The sequence below is a fragment of the Notechis scutatus genome, chromosome 16, assembly GCF_049901735.1.
Source record: "Notechis scutatus isolate UNSWTSFEM ecotype Mainland chromosome 16, rNotScu1.2, whole genome shotgun sequence".
NCBI lineage: Eukaryota > Metazoa > Chordata > Lepidosauria > Squamata > Elapidae > Notechis > Notechis scutatus.
The window spans coordinates 1960001-1979329 of NC_142024.1; the positions used below are offsets into that span (position 1 = coordinate 1960001).

The 19329-nt window shown below is 46.7% G+C and overlaps 1 protein-coding gene across 2 annotated transcripts in view; it reads left to right on the forward strand.

Annotated features, from left to right (window-relative positions):
- The window catches only part of EPHA8 (EPH receptor A8), a 53463-nt gene that overhangs the window by 25670 nt on the left and 8464 nt on the right, over window positions 1-19329 (forward strand). For both annotated transcript variants that reach the window (XM_087944448.1, XM_087944447.1), the window contains exons 2-10: window positions 1552-1616; window positions 4511-5174; window positions 9628-9783; window positions 11256-11591; window positions 15922-16046; window positions 16375-16537; window positions 17602-17698; window positions 18473-18540; window positions 18868-18993. In XM_087944448.1, coding sequence (XP_087800574.1) covers window positions 4529-5174; window positions 9628-9783; window positions 11256-11591; window positions 15922-16046; window positions 16375-16537; window positions 17602-17698; window positions 18473-18540; window positions 18868-18993 — 1717 coding nt within the window. In that variant the 5' untranslated portion in view covers window positions 1552-1616; window positions 4511-4528. The remainder of the gene's footprint in view (window positions 1-1551; window positions 1617-4510; window positions 5175-9627; window positions 9784-11255; window positions 11592-15921; window positions 16047-16374; window positions 16538-17601; window positions 17699-18472; window positions 18541-18867; window positions 18994-19329) is intronic.

The window sequence follows — 19329 nt, forward strand, 5'->3', positions numbered from 1 at the left end:
GGAGGAAGGGAAAGAGAGGATGGAGAAGGAGAAGATATAGTGAAGGAGAGGATGAGAAGGAGAAGGAGGAAGAGAGGTGGAGGAGGAAGAGGAGGAGGAAGGGAAAGAGAGGATGGAGAAGGAGAAGATATAGTGAAGGAGAGGATGAGAAGGAGAAGGAGGAAGAGAAGTGGAGGAGGAAGAGGAGGAGGAAGGGAAAGAGAGGATGGAGAAGGAGAAGATATACTAAAGGAGAGGATGAGAAGGAGAAGGAGGAAGAGAGGTGGAGGAGGAAGAGGAGGACAAGAAAGGTTGGAAGATGGAGAAGGAGAAAATGGAGAAGGAGAAGATATGGTAGACAAGAGGAGGAGGAGGAAGAAGAAAAAGAGAAAGAGAGGATGGAGGAGGAGGAAAAAGAGAAGGAGAAATACCACTTTCCAAAGCTGGTTTTCCCCCCCACCTACCTCCAGGTTTCCCACCGTTCTCCTTAATCTCCCCATTATAATTAATCCCTATTTCCTGCCGATCGGTAAAAGAAATGGGGACTTTGATTTTTAATTTTAATTTTTCCTTCCCCCCATTTCTCTCCGTCATCTCCCACTGGGGTAGGAGCAGGAGGAATCCAAGCCCGGCTGGTTACTCTGCGGCTTTGAAAATGGGGGGATTTTTAATTCCCCTCCCCACCATGGGAAAAAAAAGGGGGCGGGGGAGAGAGATATTTGAGATATAGAAAAATAAAAAGAAATAGAAATAGAAACCCAACTGGCCTTTTTTTGAAAGGAGGGTCCTTATTCTTATTTATTTATTTATTTATTGGAGGGGTGGGAATTGCAATTAAAAAGCTCGCCTATAAACGTTTTGGAGAGAGTGAAGGTCTTAAGAAATTGGTATGCTGTCTGTCTCTCCGTGATCTGCAGTTCCACGGTGTTTTTGATCAGAGGTTTGGGAGCATTTTAAACCTCTTGGATAACATGTTCGGGGAAAAACAAATGCATTTCGGAGCCTCTTTCGCGGCTTCACGGAGTCCCGTATTATTTGCAGAGGGTAGAAGAAACGTAAAGCCCCAGGGACCACCCCCCCCAGAGGTCTTCTAGTCCAACCCCCTGCGCAAGGCAGAAGACCTCATGATATGACATCTGGGTTCGATACCGGTAACCTTGGACTTTACGACCGACGCCATTCTGAGGCACGCGTTAAGCGCATTTCGCCCCGTTTCACGACTTCCCTTGCCGCCGTCGTTAAGTGAGTCGCCGCAGCTGTTCGGCGAGCGATGATGGCTGTTCGGTGAATCGGGCTTCCCCGTTGAGGTTGCTATCGTCATCAGTAACGAGTCAAGGGTGTGAATTTTGATCATTTGAGCGCGGAGACGCAGCAACGGTCATTAAGTGTGAAAAACGGTCCTAAGTCGCTTTTTTTCAGGGCTGTTATAACTTTGAAAGGTCATTAAGCAAACTGTCATAAATCGAGGATTATCTGCAGTTATCCCAACTCGCATTCAGACAGTACGTGATGCCCAAACTTCCAAGATTCGTTGCTAAAAAAAATAAATGATTTTTCTCTTCTTTTTTGCAGTGAATTTGCTGGATACGTCCAGGATTATTGGAGACTGGGGCTGGCTCATTTATCCTTCCCATGGGGTAAGTCACAACCACGCTCGCAATCGTGTCATCACGACCACATTCATAATCATGTTCATAATCACAGTCACAATCACAATCACAATAAATCATAATCACAATCATAACCACAATCACATTCGTAATCATTCACAATCATAACAAATCACAATCACATAATCATATTCATAATCAGTCACAATCACAATCAGTCATAGCCACAATCACATCATATCACAATCGCATTCATAACCACAATCATATTCATAATCATATTCATAATCACAGTCACAATCACAATTGCCATCATTATCATATTCATAATCACAATCAATCATAACAACAATCATTCATAATCATTCACAATCACAATCATAATAAATCATAATCACAATCGCATAATCATATTCACAATCACATCACAGTCACATTCATAGTCATTCACAATCATAATCACAATAATAATAAATCACAATCATAATAAATCACAATCACAGTCGAATTCATAATCACAGTCACAATCGCAATCAATCATAGTCACAATTAATATTCATAACCACAATCATATTCATAATCACATTCATAATCACAGTCACAATCACAATAAATCATAATCACAATCAATCATAACCACAGTCATTCACAATCACTCACACTCACAATCATAATAAATCATAATCACAATCACATAATCATATTCACAATCAATCAGTCACAATCACAATCATACCTACAATCACATTCACAATCTATCACAATCATAATCACAATCACAGCCACAATCATCATTATAATCATTCATATTCACAGTCTCAGTCCCAATAAATCATAATTGCAATCCCCAGTCACAATCGTAATCATCACAATCACAGTAAATCATCATCGCAATCACTTAGCGACGGTTTGAAGTTACAACGGCACTGCAAAAAAGTGACGTGATCGTTTTTCACACTTTACGGCTGTTGCAGCCTCCCTAGGGCCACGCGATCCAAATTCACACGCTTGGCAACCGACTTGTATTTATGACGGTGGCCGCATCCCGGGGCCTCTCGCGATCCCCTTTGGCCACCTTCTGACGAACGGGGGAATCCAGATTCGCTCAACGACGTAACTAAAGCTGCGATTCGCTTAACGACGTTGGCAAGAAAGGCCTCAAAAACGAAGCAAAATTCAATTGACGACGGTCTCGCTTGATCCACAGAGATTTGAGGCTCAATTATGGTCCCAAGTCGAGTTTTCTATTTTCGTTTTTGGAAATTTTGCTTCCTTGTGGAGGCTCCCAAGTCAAACCCGCCAAGGCTGGGAATGGCGGGCTTCTTATTTCTTTATTGAGTCTTTATTTTATTTTTATTTTTTATTTTTGGGGGGTGGGGAGCGGTGGGGGAGGGAAGGATCCCAGAGAGCAAAATTAGATCTGGGAAAGGAGCGGTAGATTGGAGCATTCTCCAGAACCGACAACCGGCAGGGGAAGAAGAAAAAAAAACAGACCCCTTTTTCCAATCTTGCACAGCGCGTTTGCGAAAATTGAATGCAATTTAAGGAGAGGTTTTTCTCCCGGCTGCAAAGAATTTGAACGCTCGCTGCCTCCTTGCATGCCAAAAGCAAAGCAGAGACCAGAGAGAAAACGCAACACAAGACCAATAGTAGAACCTAGGATCATAAGGTTGGAAGGGACCTCGGAGGTCTTCTAGTCCAGCCCCCAGGTCAAGCTGGCTAGTCTAGGGAAGAGGAGGGGAGACAGGGGAGACAGGATAGCACACCTTTATTATTTTTAAAAATTAAGCCAAGGCCAGATCCTGCTTTTTCTCCTCCTACCTGGACCATAATGATGATCTTGGGAGGTTGGGTTGGGCTGAGGGAGAAAGGAAGGAAGGAAGGAAGGAAGGAAGGAAGGAAGGAAGGAAGGAAGGAAGGAAGGAAGGAAGGAAGGAAGGATGAAAGAAAGAAGAAAGGAGAAGAAGAAAGGGAAAGAAGGAAAGAAAAAGGGAAAGAGAAAGGAAGAGAAAGAAAGAAAAAAGGAAGGAAGGAAAGGAGAGAGGAAGGAAGGGAAAAGAAGGAAAAGAAAAAGAAAGAGAAGAAAGAAAAAGAAGGAAGGAAAGAAGGAAAGGAAGGAAATAATTATGACTTCCGCCCCTCTTTCCAACAAGCAGTTGCCACCTTCCCGTTTCCCCTCTGTTTAATACTTTTTAATCCCCTAATCATACAATCACCGGGCCAGGAGGGATCTTGGAGGTCATCTAGTCCAACCCCCTTTTCAAGCAGAAATTCCCTGACAAATGGCTACCCAATCCCTTCTTAAAAACCTCCAGTAATGGGAGCCACCCACAACTTCTGTGCCACAGGTCGATTCTTCCAACTGTCAGGACATCCCTCCTCTGTTCTAGGTTTTCTCTTTCTCCCTCTCATTCTCTCTCTCTCTCTCTCTCTCTTTCTCTCTCTCTGTCTCTTTCTCTCTCTCTCTCTCTCTCCCTCCTCTCCTCTCTCCTCTCTCTTCTCTCTCTCTCTCCTCTATCTCTTTCTCTCCTCTCTCTCTCTCTCTCTCTCTCTTCTCTCTCTCTCTCTCTCTCCCCTCTTCTCTCTCTCTCTCTCTCTCTTCTCTCTCTCTTCTCTCTCTCTTTCTCTCTCTCTCCTCCTCTCTCTCTCTCTCTCTCTCTCTCTCCACTTTCTCTCCTCTCTCTCTTTCTCTCTCTCCACTCTCTCTCCCTCTCTCCTTCTGTCTCTTTCTCTCTGTCTCCTCTCTCCTCTCTCCTTCTCTCTCCCTCCCTCCCTTTTCTCCCTCCTTCTCTCTCTCTCTCTCTCCTTCTCTCTCTCTCTCTCTCTCCCACCCCTCTCTCCCCCTTGACAGAAGGAGCCCTAGGTTCAAATCCCATCCCCATCCTGACCCCCCTTTCCCTCCCCCCTCTTTCTCTCCCCAGTGGGACTCCATCAACGAGATGGACGAGTTCTTCCAGCCCATTCACACCTACCAGGTGTGCAACGTCATGACGGCCAACCAGAACAACTGGCTGAGGACCAGCTGGATTCAGCGGCACGGCGCCCACCGGGTTTATGCCGAGATCCGCTTCACCCTGCGGGATTGCAACAGCATGCCCGGCGTCTCGGGCACCTGCAAAGAGACCTTTAACCTCTACTACCTCCAATCCGACCGGGATCTGGGCGGCACCACCCGCGAGAGCCAGTTTGTCAAGATCGACACCATCGCGGCCGACGAGAGTTTCACCAACGTGGACCTCGGGGTCCGGCGGCTGAAGCTGAACACCGAAGTCCGGGGGGTGGGACCCCTGACCAAGCGGGGTTTCTACCTGGCCTTCCAGGACATCGGCGCCTGCATCGCCGTCGTCTCCGTCCGCGTCTATTACAAGAAGTGTCCCGCCATGGTCCGGAACCTGGCGGCTTTCTCTGAAGCGGTCACGGGGGCAGATTCCTCCTCCCTGGTGGAGGTGCGGGGGGAGTGCGTTGTGCACTCAGAGGAGAGGGACACCCCCAAAATGTACTGCAGCGCGGAGGGGGAGTGGCTGGTGCCCATCGGGAAGTGCGTCTGCAGCGCTGGGTACGAAGAACGGAAGGACGCGTGTTCAGGTAAGACCCCGGTGGGGGAGGATGGTTTGGGGTGTACCAATAGGGCGGCGAGAGAAAAATCCTTGCCCCAGCCAGTCCTCGACTTAACGACCACAACGGAGCCCTCGATGTCTCTTGCTAAGCAAGACGGTTGAGTTTCGCTCCGTTTTATGACCCTTCTTGCCACCATCGTTTTTAAGTGAATCATTCCAGTGGTTAAGTCAGGAGTGATACGGTGGCCTTAGAGGCGGAGCTCTTGCCTCACAATCAGAAGGCTGTGAGTTCGATCCTAGGAAGAGGCGGATATTTTTCTCTCTGGGCACCATGAGCATATGATCTGCTGAACAAAACTCCGTACTGGCAACGGGTAGGGCATCCAGCCAGTAAAACACTCTTGCTAGCTTTATTCTGTTTCCCAGACTCCACCCCGCAAGGGATGATGGGGTTATTAAAAGAAGATGATTCCAGTGGTTCAGCGAATCCGGCTTCCCCATTGACGTGGTTCATCGGAAGGTCGCGAAAGGGGGATCGCAAGACCCTGAGGCGCTGCAACCGTCGTAAACATGAGTCAGTGGCCAAGCGTCCGAATTTGGATCACGTGACCACGGGGTGTAACAATCATAAGGGTGAAAAGGGATCTTAAGTCCGTCTGTCTGTCTGTCTGTCAGACAGATGGATGGACGGACGGACGGACGGACAGACAGATGGAGAGATAAAAAATAATAGAGACATGAAAATAATAGAGATGCAAAAATAATAGAGATGCAATAGAATATCTCATGTCTCACAGAAAGTCATTTCCCCACACTCAAAGAATCTTTTATTAGTAATCTTTCCAGATAAAACCGTCTTTTCCAGGTGATCGATATTTCCAGGTTAAACAAACAAACAAAAAAAAATCTTTCGGACCCAACCTGGCGTTGTTAAAAAGCTGGATTTTCTTGCGTCCCCGAGTAAAACAAATACACACCGTTGGGATTGTGCGCAGAAAGAGAAATATTTGCCAAATTAAGCCCCAATGTTTGAAGGACTTAGGAGATTTAAGGAGATCAGGGAAATGAGGCATCCGTGGAAGCAGCTCGAAGGAAGAAAGAAAGGCTCGGCAACTGGCGTGCACTTATGTCGGTTGAAGTGACTCTCCCACCAGTAAAGTCAATGGGCGAGCCAGATTCCCTTCAACGATGGGGGCACAAAAAGGACATCCAACGGGGCAAGAGCCCCTTAGCGACCATCTCACTTAGCAACAAATATTTGGTGCTCGATTCCAGTCGTAACCCGAGGACTCCCCCACCCTGACCTTTTTTCCCCAAGCCGAAACCTGAATCGGCAGAGGCGCTACCCTGATGCTTTGCGCATCGTTGTCATTGCTGCGTTTTGCAAAGTTGCGTGGCGCAAACTTTCTCCGAGCTTCGGAAGCCGTTCCTCCCCTCCGTCCGTCCCTCCGTCTTCCCGGGGGAGGGGTTCCAGCAAGATCATCTGGCCCACCGCTGTCTAATCGACGATAAGAAGACGGGAGGCGACGTGCGCCGATCGCCCGAGGCGACGCGTGTTCAGGAGAGCCACTGAGGACTTGGATGTTTATTTGCTTTTGACTCCTTCTCCAAAGGAGAAGCGAGCGTTGACTTAGGGAAGACATGGCGTGAAGGGGGGGCTTTGTTCAGCTGCGGGGGGAAAACGGGGGGAATGAATTCTTGCCTTGACAACATTGAACAACGCAAGGCTAGCAGCGCTTCAAAGTCACAGCGGGAAAGGATGCTCGGGTAAAAAAAATGATACCCGCCTGCCGTCCGAGGACGTTGGATAAATTTGGGACGGCGTTCCAGTTACGGGCCGTCTCTTGTTTTCCAAAGGAGGTTTTTCTAGAAGAAAACAGACGGCGAATTGGTCTGGAAAGGGTCTAGGGTTTTTGTACTTGAGCGGGGGAGTTGGGCTAGATGACCTCTGAGGTCCCTTACGACTCGGGCGTTCTGTAATTCTGCCACCCCAGACCAATTAACCAGTGGAACGGCTTGCCTCCGGAAGCGGTGGGTGCTTTATCACTGGAGGCTTTTAAGGAGACACTGGAGAGCCATGAGCAGGGGGTTGGACTAGAAGACCTCCAAGGTCCCTTCTAGGTCTATGATTCTGAGGTAGGATAGATAGATAGATAGATAGATAGATAGATAGATAGATAGATAGATAGATAGATAGATATAGATATAGATATAGATATAGATATAGATATAGATATAGATTAGATAGATAGATAGATAGATAGATAGATAGATAGATGAGATATAGATAGATATAGATATAGATATAGATTAGATAGATAGATAGATAGATAGATAGATAGATAGATAGATATAGATATAGATATATAGATATAGATATAGATATAGATTAGATAGATAGATAGATAGATAGATAGATAGATAGATAGATAGATAGATAGATATAGATATAGATATAGATATAGATTAGATAGACAGATAGATAGATAGATAGATAGATAGATAGATAGATAGATAGATAGATTAGATAGATAGATAGATAGATAGATAGATAGATAGATAGATAGATAGATATACAGAGAGAGAGAGAGGGAGAGAGGGAGGGAGGGGGAGAGGGATATAGAGATAGATAGAGATAGATAGATATAGATAGATGTAGAGAGAGAGACAGAGATAGATAGATAGATAGATAGATAGATAGATAGATAGATAGATAGATAGATAGATAGATATGTAGAGAGAGAGAAAGGTAGAGATAGATATAGATAGATGTAGAGAGAGAGTTGTAGATAGATATAGAGATAGATAGACAGACAGACACCGACGATAAATAGATAGATTATATAGAGTAGATAAATAGATGAGACAAATGATGGATGGATGGATAGATGACAGATAGAGGTAAGGACAGATGGATGGATAGCAGGAACAGCTTGCCTCCAGAAGCTGTGAATGCTTCAACACTGGAGGTTTTTAAGAAGAGGCTGGATAGCCATTTGTCTAGAATTGTCTAGGCCTAGGGTTTCCTTGTTGAGCATGGGGTTAGGCTAGGTGACCTCCAAGGTCCCTTCCAGCTCTGGGATTCTGAGATAGATAAGATACACGACAGACGGAGGTAGGGAGAGATGGATGGAACAACTTGCCCCCAGAAGTTGGTGCTTCATCCGTGGAGGCTCTTAAGAAGAGACGGGACAGCCATTTGTCTGGAATGGTCTATGGTCTCCTGCTTTGAACGGTCATTAAATGAGTGGCCATAATGCGAGGACCCCCTGTCTCATTCCCAACGGAGAACTGTTGAGAGCTTTTCGATCGATTTGAGCAAAAGGTGCTTTCAAATCTTGCACCGACTCTCATCTTGCTCGCTTGAAGATCGAACGGCGTTCTCGTCACCGCATAGATTAGGTTTCGGGTTGAAACGAGGGAGGAAAACAGTTTAATTCGAAATTGCTAAATAAACACCTCAGCAATTTTTATTTTTCTTCTTCCCTTCGGTTAGGCAGGGCAAATAAAGGACTATAAATAAACACCCTTTTGAGATTCATAGGGAAAAGCTTTGCAGGAGAGAAAAAAAACCACACCAAATCAGTTTATTTATTCATGCCAAGTCGTTCTTTTTTAGATCTGTTTTATTTTTAGAACTTGGAATAATACAATTAGGAGGGAAAATGAAAATACGTTTGCCCAGGCATGGATGGAGCACTGGAGGAAGAAAACCAGACGCTGAAAACGTTTTTTTTTTTTTTAGCCTCCTTTCCTTTTTTCAGATGGTCCTGGATTCACAACAATCCGTTTAATGACAGTTTGAAGTTACAACGGGAAAAGGGACTTATGACTGTTTTTCACACAGCGACCCCAGGTCAAAATTCAGACACTTGATTCGTATTGATGATGGGATTGATTGATTGATTGATAGATCTCCTGCTGGAGCAGGGGGCTGGACTAGAAGACCTCCGAGGTCCCTTCCAGCTCTGTTATTGTGTTTTACATAAACTTATATCAGAGATTATATTTTCCAAGAAGAGATGGGAGAGCTGTTTGGCCCGAATGCGATACGGTCTCCTGCCCCGAGGGCTGGACTAGAAGACCTCTAAGGTCCCTTCCAGCTCAATCTATCCTGATCGATCGATTGGTTGAAATGGTCTAGGGTCTCCTGCTTGAGCAAGGGGCTGGATCAGAAGACCTGGAGTAGAAGAGCTAGCAGATGTGTTTTACGGGCCGGATGCCCTTCCTGTCACCAGGGTGGAGTTTTGTTGGGCAGATATATTCTCATTGTGCCCAGAGAAAGATCTGCCTTTCCCTAGGATCGAACTCACATCCTCCTGCTTAATAATAATAACAACAACAACAACAATAATAATACCAATAATACCAATAATAGATAAAATCAAAGTAATTATAATAAAATTAAAATGAATAAAGGCATAAATCAACCGCCGTGTCTGATTTTTTTCTTCTTCTTTTGTGCTTCTTCTCTTCTCCAGCCTGCCAAGTGGGGTTTTATAAATCTTCTCCCGGGGACCAGCTCTGCGCCCGGTGCCCTGCCAACAGCTACTCCGACAACCTGGCGGCACAGGTGTGTCGCTGTGAACACACCTTTTACCGTGCGCCCCAGGACCCGCCTTCCGCCGCCTGCACGCGTACGTATTTCTTCTCTCCAGGTGTTTCAATTCCTCAGCTTCGTCTTCCCCTCCCGTTGGGTTTCCCTTCTCAGTCCTGAATGGGCCAAGTTCCCAGGCATCGGTTGGCGTTTTTTCTTCCGGTTGCCATTTGCCGGCTTCCAATTTTGTCCATTGCATTTCCCTTCCGGTTGCAATTTCCCTGATAATGAAGAAATTTCCCCCTCTCGTTCATGAGTTGAAGACTTTTTTTCTTCTTCTTCTGGATCTACCTGGACTGTAGCACCCCCCAAAATAATTTATGAAACATCAGGACAAGATATCAAATAAAGACAGCGGTATTTTGTTAAAAAAAAAAAGGCAAAAAAAAGCAAAATCCCAAGCTTTTGTCTCTTTCTTTTCTTTCTTATCTTTCTCTTTCTTTTTCTTTCTTTCTTTCCTCTTTCTCTTTTCTTTCATTTTCTTTTTCTTCCTCCCTCTCTGTCTCTCTCTTTCCTTCCTCCTTCTATCTTTCCTTCCCTCCCATTCTCTTTTCTGCTCTTCCTTTCGATTCGTTGAGGTTCCTTTTTATGTTCTTGGTAGACATCCTTCCTTCAATTAAAAAAATACTAATGTTTAAACCGGTGTGTGTGTGTGGGAACTTCCTTGAAATTTCCTTCCTTCCTTCCTTCCTTCCTTCCTTCCTTCCTTCCTTCCTTCCTTCCTTCCTTCCTTCCTCCTTCCCTTCCTTCCTTCCTTCCTTCCTTCCTTCCTCCCTCCCTCCCTCCCTCCCTCCTTCCTTCCTTCCTTCCTTCCTTCCTTCCTTCCTTTCCTTTCCTTCCTTTCCTTTCCTTCCTTCCTTCCTTCTTCCTTCCTTCCTTCCTTCCTTCCTTCCTTCCTTCCTTCCTTTCCTTCCTTCCTTCCTTTCCTTCCTTTTCTTCCTTCCTTCCTTTCCTTCCTTTTCTTCCTTCCTTCCTTCCTTCCTTCCTTCCTTCCTTCCTTCCTTCCTTCCTTCCTTCCTTCCTTCCTTCCTTCCTTCCTTCCTTTCCTTCTTTCCTTCCCTTCTCTTTCTCTCTCTGTTTGTGTGTAAATGTAGGTTTGGTTTAACCGCAAATTCCCAGAATCAGATTCTCAAATCCGCCGCGTTCTCCCCTCTTTGTCCGTCCATCATACAGCTGAAGTCTAAGGAGCCCCTTATCTGACCGTGTCCCTAGGTAGCCCCTCTTCTCTCACCTCTCGAGGCCACTCACACCTACAATTACACACTTCGCAATGCGGACACCATCCCTTTCGCAGCCCAATATGGTTGGAGAGGTTCTTCCCTGACTTTCTTTCCCCTACCCGTTATGCATCTGTGGGCCAGGCCCTCCCTTATCTGGCCATTCCTAGCCAGCATAATTTTCCCTCCGTCCCTCAAGGCCTTTCCCAGACATGACCTCAGTAACCTGTCCTTTGAGTTGGACCTCAAAGTTGGCTTCCCCCTTGACTCTCCAGCTCCTTCTGAACTTCTCCAGGTCCTCCTTCTGCTCCCACCAACCTGCTGTCCAGCGTGAACGGCACGACTGTGACCCTTGACTGGGCCCCACCGCTGGACAAAGGAGGACGCCAAGACGTCACCTACAACGTGATCTGCCATCGGTGCACCTGGGGAGGGGGCCACTGTGAATCCTGCAGGCCCGGGATCCGTTTCCTTCCCCAGCAGATGAATTTGGCCCAGGGGTCTCTCTCCATCTCCAACCTCCTGGCTCACACCAATTATTCCTTCTCGGTGGAGTCCGTCAACGGCGTGTCCGACCTCAGCTTCCAGTCCCCGAGATTTGTGGCTGTCAACATCACCACGAACCAGGCAGGTAGGAGAAAGTGTGCCCACCCCACCTCACCCCTCTTGTCGTGCCCCTGTCGGTGTCTGAATCCGAGGAGGAAGACAAACAGCCGACAGGGAGCGGGAGCGTGTCTCCGTTGGCTGTGGAGGAAACTGGGGAAGGGCAAAGTCCAGCTGGGCAGAGCAGGGGAGAGGTAGAACAAGGGAGAGGGAGTTGAGAGGAAGACCCAGGCCCACCCCCTCTTCATCCTAGGGCACACAGGGAGGAACGGAGAAGGGAGCAACGTAGGATGCATGGCTTACAGGGCAGGAAAGGGCCCTGATTCCCTTCATTAGCCACAGCTGGGAATGAGAGTTTAAAAGAGACGCATGCTGAGTGCGGCAGCTGCTGGGAGCAAACATGACTTTATCCTGTGTTGTCTTGGCTTACCTGTGTTGCTGGCGTCTTCCCAACCGTGTGAATTTTGCCCTGCCTTCACATCTGGAATTCTTGCTCCTGCCCTGCCAAACTAATGACCTCATTTTGGCTTGAGTGGACTTTAAGTTACAGTTTGCGTTGACCATGTTTTGGACTTGATTCTCTGCCGCCAAAGGCTGTTCCTGGGAGAGTTTTTATCTCCACCCCGGAAGGTAACCAGGACGTTGGGGGCAAAGTTGGAGCGAATAAAGGGACTCTTATGGATGATCTGACTGGGTTGCCTTTGCGGCACGCCCCTCTGGGTCCTCACACCTCTCCTCTCCTCCTGTTGTGGCCCGCCGGCCGGCCGCTGAACAGTGCGGAGCTTGGGGAGGAACCTGAGCCAGTCCAGGAAGGCTCGGACGAGGGCTCTGCGTCAGAGGCAGAGATGGGGCCTGAGAAGGCTGGCCGTCATCAGCTGCCTTCGGATTTGGACGTCCGGGGTCCCTTCCACTCCTCTGACGCCATGTTCTGCAACTGCATTCAAGGGAGGACGGTTGAGGATGAATATCGCCGGTGCCAAAGGAGCTCCTGGCTGGGAAAACGGGCCCAGCTTGGCGAGGAATTATTTTCACATCTTGCAAATCAAATCAGTTCCCCCGGTTATCAGATCGCAGCCTTAATTGTAGCTATTAATGGCAATCATTGACAGTATTAGCTGGTCTGGTGGGAATCGTTTTACCCTAATTGTTATTATTAATGGCCGGGAAATCAAGGAAATCCAGATGCCGCTGCAACGCCACACGCTGCTTGACCGAGTTTCTTTTTTATTATTATTATTTTTTTTAATGTTATTTCCTATTTTATGTGCAATCTCTTTCTCAATAATTCTTAATGGCGGATGGGCAATTTTCACAGCGGGAGCCTTATTAAGCCATTTTTTACATTTCTCTGCTGACCCCAAACTGTTCTTCAATTTAAGAGTGTCGTTTTTTTTCTTCTTCTTCTTCTGGCTTTTCCTTTAAAATATCCACACTCCCTCCGCAAATGAAAGTATAAAGGTTGCGCAGTGTGGAAAAAAAAACAAAAAACATATTATAAGATTTGCAACCATGGCTTGTTTTGATTCCAGAGGACAAAGAGAGAAATGAAAAGCAGACGAAGTGTTTCGTTTCCTTGTCCAAGTCCTAAAAATCAACTTTAATTAATCAGATTAATTTCCCCTCCTGTCTTGAACAGTTTCTCCATTCTCTGTTGGAAAATGTTCTCATTTGTTAACACTTTTTAAATGTTTAGCCTCCACCTAAAGTTTTGAAAACAGAGAGGCCTATAGCGTGAAATCGTTTAAATTTTTTTATTTTAAATCATCATAGATAAGAGAAAAGAGAACCTATCTTTAATTTGGAAAAGAAAATGACCTTTTCTTTAAAAAAAAGTTTTTGAAAGGATCTTGCTTTCTCTTATCTGCTTTGTTATCTTATATCTGGTGGTTTAAATATTTCTTTTTAATGATTTCATGCTATAGGCAGACCACAGTTGTTTGGCATGAGATGGATAAAATAATAAAAAAATTAAATCTAAATATGAATGAGCGATAATTGTGGATGCCCAAAGTATAAAAATTAGTGGCAGGCAGGCAGCAAAGAAAGAAAGAACAAAAGAAAGGAGGAAAGGAGGAAGGAAGGAAGGAAGGAAGGAAGGAAGGAAGGAAGGAAGGAAGGAAGGAAGGAAGGAAGGAAGGAAGGAGAAGAAGAAGGATGGATGGAAGGAAAGGGGAGGAAGGAAGGAAGGAAGGACAGAAAGAAAGGAAGCAAGGAAGGAGGAGGAGGAAGGAAGGAAGGAAGGAAGAACATGAAAGAAAGGAGGGAGCAAGGAAGGAAGGAGAAATATGGATGGAAGGAAGGAAGATGAAGGGAGGGAGGAGGAGGGAAGGAAGGAATGATGGAAGGAGGAACATGAAAGTGAGGAGGTGGGAGGAAGGAAGGAAGGAAAGAAAATGGAAGGAAGGAAAGATGAAAGGGAGGAGGGAGGAGGAAGGAGGAGAAATGGATGGAAGGAAGGAACCATGAAATGGATGGAAGGAAGGAAGGAAGATGAAAGGGAGGGAGGAAGGAGGGAAGGAAGGAGAAATGGATGGAAGGAAGGAACCATGAAAGTGAGGGAGGGAGGGAGGAAGGAAGGAAGGAAGGAAGGAGAAATATGGAAGGAAGGAAAGATGAAAGGGAGGGAGGAAGGAGGGAAGGAAGGAGAAATGGATGGAAGGAAGGAACCATGAAAGTGAGGGAGGGAGGAAGGAAGGAAGGAAGGAAGGAGAAATATGGAAGGAAGGAAAGATGAAAGGAGGAGGAGGAGGAAGGAGGGAGGAAGGAGAAATGGATGGAAGGAAGGAACCATGAAAGCGGGAGGAAGGAAGGAAGGATGATCAGAGGTGAGGGGGAAAAGAGACTACTAGAACCTTTTTTTTAAAAAAAAATACATTTTTTAAAAAATATATTTTTGATGCCCGGCCTTTATTTTTATTTTATTAAAAAAAACCCAACCCTTTTTATTTTCATTTCCCCCATCACTCCAGTGCAAAATTCATTTTATGTACCTGGAGGTGTGGCCTCTCCCATCATTCCCCCCCCCCCAGTTGTTTATTTGGCTTAATTAGTAAGACTGGTTTTAAGAAAAGGGAAAAAGAAAAGCCAACCAGGAGGCTGGAGGAAAAAAAGAGACCGAGGCGGCAAGGTCACCTTGGGTTTCTTGCATTAAATGGAAAACACGTTCGTTCCGCCGGCTGCCTCGCTCACCATCTTCCTACCTCTACAGAGACGTCGTCTCTCTCGCTATCTCTCTCCGTCCGTCGAGGCAGCCGCTCAGATTTCCCAACTTGGAGGGGAAAAATCATCCAAGAAACGGATGTTAAAAAGAGACATTTTTTTAAAAAAAGACTTTTTTTAAAAGAAGACTTAAAAAAAAGAAAAAAGACTTAAAAAACTTTTTAAAAAAAGACTTTAAAGATGACATTTTTAAAAAACTTTAAAAAGACTTTAAAAAACACTTTTAAAAAGAAACTTTAAAAGTGACATTTTTTTAAAAAAGTTTTTTTTTTAAAAGGAGATTTTTTAAAAGACTTTTTTTTTTTTTAAAAAAAGTGTGCTGTTGTGGAGTGCAACAAAACCCTATTAATTAATTTGCATCAAACGCGAGGGGGGGGGAGGATCGTACCGCCCTTCAGGTCACAGTCAAGGATCCCAGGAAGCTTACCTGTTGGGAAGCTGTGGCTCCGCCCCTTCATTTGCATGCCACCTGGTGGGAGGGGCTATGGGCGGGGCTTTTCTTCCTCTTCTTCCCTATGACCTGCTGTTTTTTCTTTCTTTCTTTCTTTCTTTCTTTCTTTCTTTCTTTCTTTCTTTCTTTCTTTCTTTCTTTCTTTCTTTCCTTCCTTCCTTCCTTCCTTCCTTCCTTCCTTCCTTCCTTCCTTCCTTCCTCTTCCTTCTATCTTCTTCCTTCCCTCCCTATTTTTCCCTCCCTCCCCCTTCCTTCCTTCCTTCCTTCCTTCCTTCCTTGTCTTCTTTCCTGCCTTCTTCCTTCCCTCCCTCCCCCTCTCCCTTCTTTCTTTCTTCCTTTCTTTCTCTTCCTTCCTTCCCTCACCTCCTATTTTCCTTCCCTCCCTCCCTCCCTCTTTCTTTCTGCCTTCTTCCTTCCCTCCCTTCCTATTTTGCCTTCCCTCCCTCCTTCCTGCCTGCCTGCCTGCCTTCTTCCTTCCTTCCTATTTTCCCTCCTTCCCTCTTTTTCCTTCCTTCCTTCCTTCCTTCCTTCCTTCCTTCCTTCCTTCCTTTCTTCCTTCCTTCCTTCCTTCCTTCCTTCCTTTCTTTCTTTCTTTCTTTCTTTCTTTCTTTTCTTTCTTTCTTTCTTTCTTTCTTTCTTTCTTTCTTTCTTTCTTTCTTTCTTTCTTTCTTTTTCTTTCCGTCCACAGCGCCTTCCCAAGTGATGGCCATCGACCAGCAAAACGTGGGTCAGAACAGCGTCACCCTCCTGTGGTCCCAGCCGGAGCAGCCCAACGGCATTATTTTGGAATACGAAATTAAATATTACGAGAAGGTGAGGCTCCGGGAGGCCACCTGGCCATTTCTGGATTCGGAGGATCCAGAAGGGGGGGCGAGGAAAAAAGAGGGGGGGGGGGGGGGGGGGGGGGGGAGGGAGGGGGAGGGGGAGGGAAGGGGGGAGGGGGGGGGGGAGAGAAGAGGAGGAGGAAGAGGGGAAAAAGGAAGGAAGGAGGGACATGAGTATTTTGGCAGGATTGTACCTGGGAACCCACCTGCCCTCTCCTCTTTCTGGCCTTGAGGGACCCCCCCCTCCAAGGGGAGGGCCTCCTCCTCCTCCTCCTCGCTCCAGCCCCCCCTGACCCGCCCCTCTCCCCCCCCTGCAGGACAAGGAGATGCAGAGCTATTCCACCCTGAAGTCCAAGGCCAACCGCACCACCGTCTTCGGCCTGAGACCGGCCACCCGCTACATCTTCCAGGTCCGAGCCCGGACATCGGCTGGCTGCGGCAAGTTCAGCGAAGCCCTGGAGGTCGAAACAGCCAAAGCAAGTGAGATAAAATAGAGAGGAGGAGCCTGGGGAGGAACTGGGGGGTGGGGGGTGGGGATGGGAGGCCAAGAGGAGACCCATCTGCATGTTCGGAAGGAAGGGAAGCGCTTTCCCGGCTCGGAAAAAGAGACCCTGATTTGGGGGAGGGAGGGAGAGGGGGCTTTCTTCGTCATCACCCCGCTTGTGCGCTCTCTGCCTGCGATGAAATAAAAAAAGCACATTTTTTTGTTCGATTTGCATGTTTTGCAAGGGGACGCCTAGTTATCTCCCCTTTTTATTTCTTTTTAATTCTTCCCCCAAGGTGATGCTTTCTTTGCATGCTTCTTGCTCTGTGGTTTCTTCTTCTCCTTCTCCTTCCTTCTCCTTCTTTCTTCTCCTCCTCCTCCTCCTCCTTCCTTCTCCTCCTCCTCTTCCATTATTCCTTATCTTCTTATTCTTCCTTCTTCTTCTTCCTCCTCCTCCTCTTCCACTATTCCTTCTCCTCCTCCTTCTTCCTTCTTCTCTTCCTCCTCTTCCATTATTCCTTATCTTCTTATTCTTCCTTCTTCTTCCTTCTCCTCCTCCTCCTCTTCCACTATTCCTTCTCCTCCTCCTCCTCCTCCTTCCTTCTTCTCCTCCTCCTCTTCCATTATTCCTTATCTTCTTATTCTTCCTTCTTCTTCCTCCTCCTCCTCCTCTTCCACTATTCCTTCTCTTCTTCTTCTTCCTCCTTTTCCACTATTCCTTCTCTTCTTCTTCTTCTTCCTTCTTTTTCCGTCTTTTTCTTCTTCTTTCTTTCTTCTCCTCTTCCTTTTCCTCCTCCTCCTCCTCCTCTCTGCAAACCCCACTCATTGCTGACACTGATGATGTTACCTAGTTGGGTCATGAAACGTCACCAAGCTCTGAGATCACCAAGGATCCCACAGTCCTCTTCCTCCTCTTCTTCCTCCTCCACTTCTTCCCCCTCCTCCTGTTTCTTCTTTCTTCTTCATCTCTTGGCTGGCCATGTTGCAAAACCTGGGGAAACTGACCGGTGCCAGGGCTGTTGTGGCTCAAATCCCTTCTTTTCCTTTTCCTTTTTTCCAGTAGTTCCCCAATATGACACCATGACTGTGGTCTGGGTGTGCCTGGCACTCATCAGTGGCTTGGTCGCCCTCCTTCTGCTCCTCGTTTGCAAAAAGAGGTATGCCCTCCTTCCATCCCTTCCTTCCTTCCTTCCTTCCTTCCTTCCTTCCTTCCTTCCTTCCTTCCTTCCTTCCTTCCTTCCTCCTTCCCACTATTCCTCCCCTTCTATTCCTTCCTTCCCTTCCTCCTTCCCTCTCTTCTTCTTTCCTTCCTTCCTTCCTTCCTCTCCACTATTCCACCCTCCCTCCTTCCACCTGCTATTCCTTCTTCCCTCCATTCATCCATCCATCCCCGTTTGATCCTCTGTCACCTTCCTTCCTTCCTTCCTTCCTTCCTTCCTTCCTTCCTTCCTTCCTTCCTTCCTTCCTTCCTTCCTTCCTTCCTTCCTTCCCTTTTCTCTCCACCCATTCTTTTTCTAGTTATCCTTCTTTCTCTCCCTTCTTCCTTCCTTCCTTCCCAACCTTAGAAAAACAGCTAACTCACTTCTATTTTTCCTCAACCAGTGGCTGGATTATTTTAATATCTGTTGATCTACCTGTTTAGCCTTCCTTCCCTTCCTTCCTTCCTTTCCTTCCTTTTCTTTCTTTCTTTCTTTCTTTCTTTCTTTCTTTCTTTCTTTCTTTCTTTCTTTCTTTCTTTCTTTCTTTCTTTCTTTCTTTCTTTCTTTCTTTCTTTCTTTCTTTCTTTCCTTCCTTCCTTCCTTCCTTCCTTCCTTCCTTCCTTCCTTCCTTCCTTCCTTCCTTCCTTCCATTTTCTTAACCGTTAGGAGGTTTGGGCGGCAAGGGAGGGGGTGTTGCCCTTCACAGCTCTGTCCCTCTTCTGCCCACAACAGGCACTGTGGCTACAGCAAAGCTTTCCAAGACCCCGACGAGGAGAAAATGCATTACCAGAATGGGCAGGGTAAGTTCAAGAAAACGGCTCATCGTTACAAGGGCGGAAAAACCCGTCGTACGTGTGAGTCACCTGCCCCGGGTCTCCATTTTGATCGTGTGACTGTGGCTGGGGGCGGGGAGAAACCGCCCTGAAGGACGCGGCCGTTAAGTCGAGGTCTTTAAATCGAGGTGCTCAGCCCCCTCTCCTAGAGGGTTAGGATTGGCTTTCCTGCCTGTAGGGCAGAGGGCTGGACTAGTTGACCTCTGGGGGGCTTTGAGACGGGCACGACGTTGCGACTTTAAGCCGGATTTCATTCTCTTCTGCTTCTGCCCCTCCTCGCCTGCTTCCCCACAGTGAAATTCCCAGAGTCTAAATTTTACCTGGATTCGCACACCTACGAAGACCCCTGCCAGGCCGCCCACGAAGTCATGCGTGAAATCGACGCGTCCCGGATTAAAATCGAGCGAGTGATCGGCTCGGGTGAGTCTCTTTTTCCCCCTCCAGGAATCTTAAAACTCAACATCTCTCAATACCCACTGGAAGTCGGGAGGGACTTCAACTCCCAGAATCCCCCCCACAGACCCTCGGGCCAGGAATTCTGGGAGTTGAAGTCCCTCCCGACTTCCGGTTCCCGCGGTTGAGAAACCGATTCTACCAGTTCAGTCCAGTTCGACAGAACCGGTCGTTTACCATTCCGTGCAGTTTGGAGAACCGGCCACTCGTGCCACCGGCTTTGATATGAAATAGAATTGTGAGTAAAATGTATTTTATTTATACAATTGTAATGCTGGACACAGGTCTGTTCAAGTGTAAATT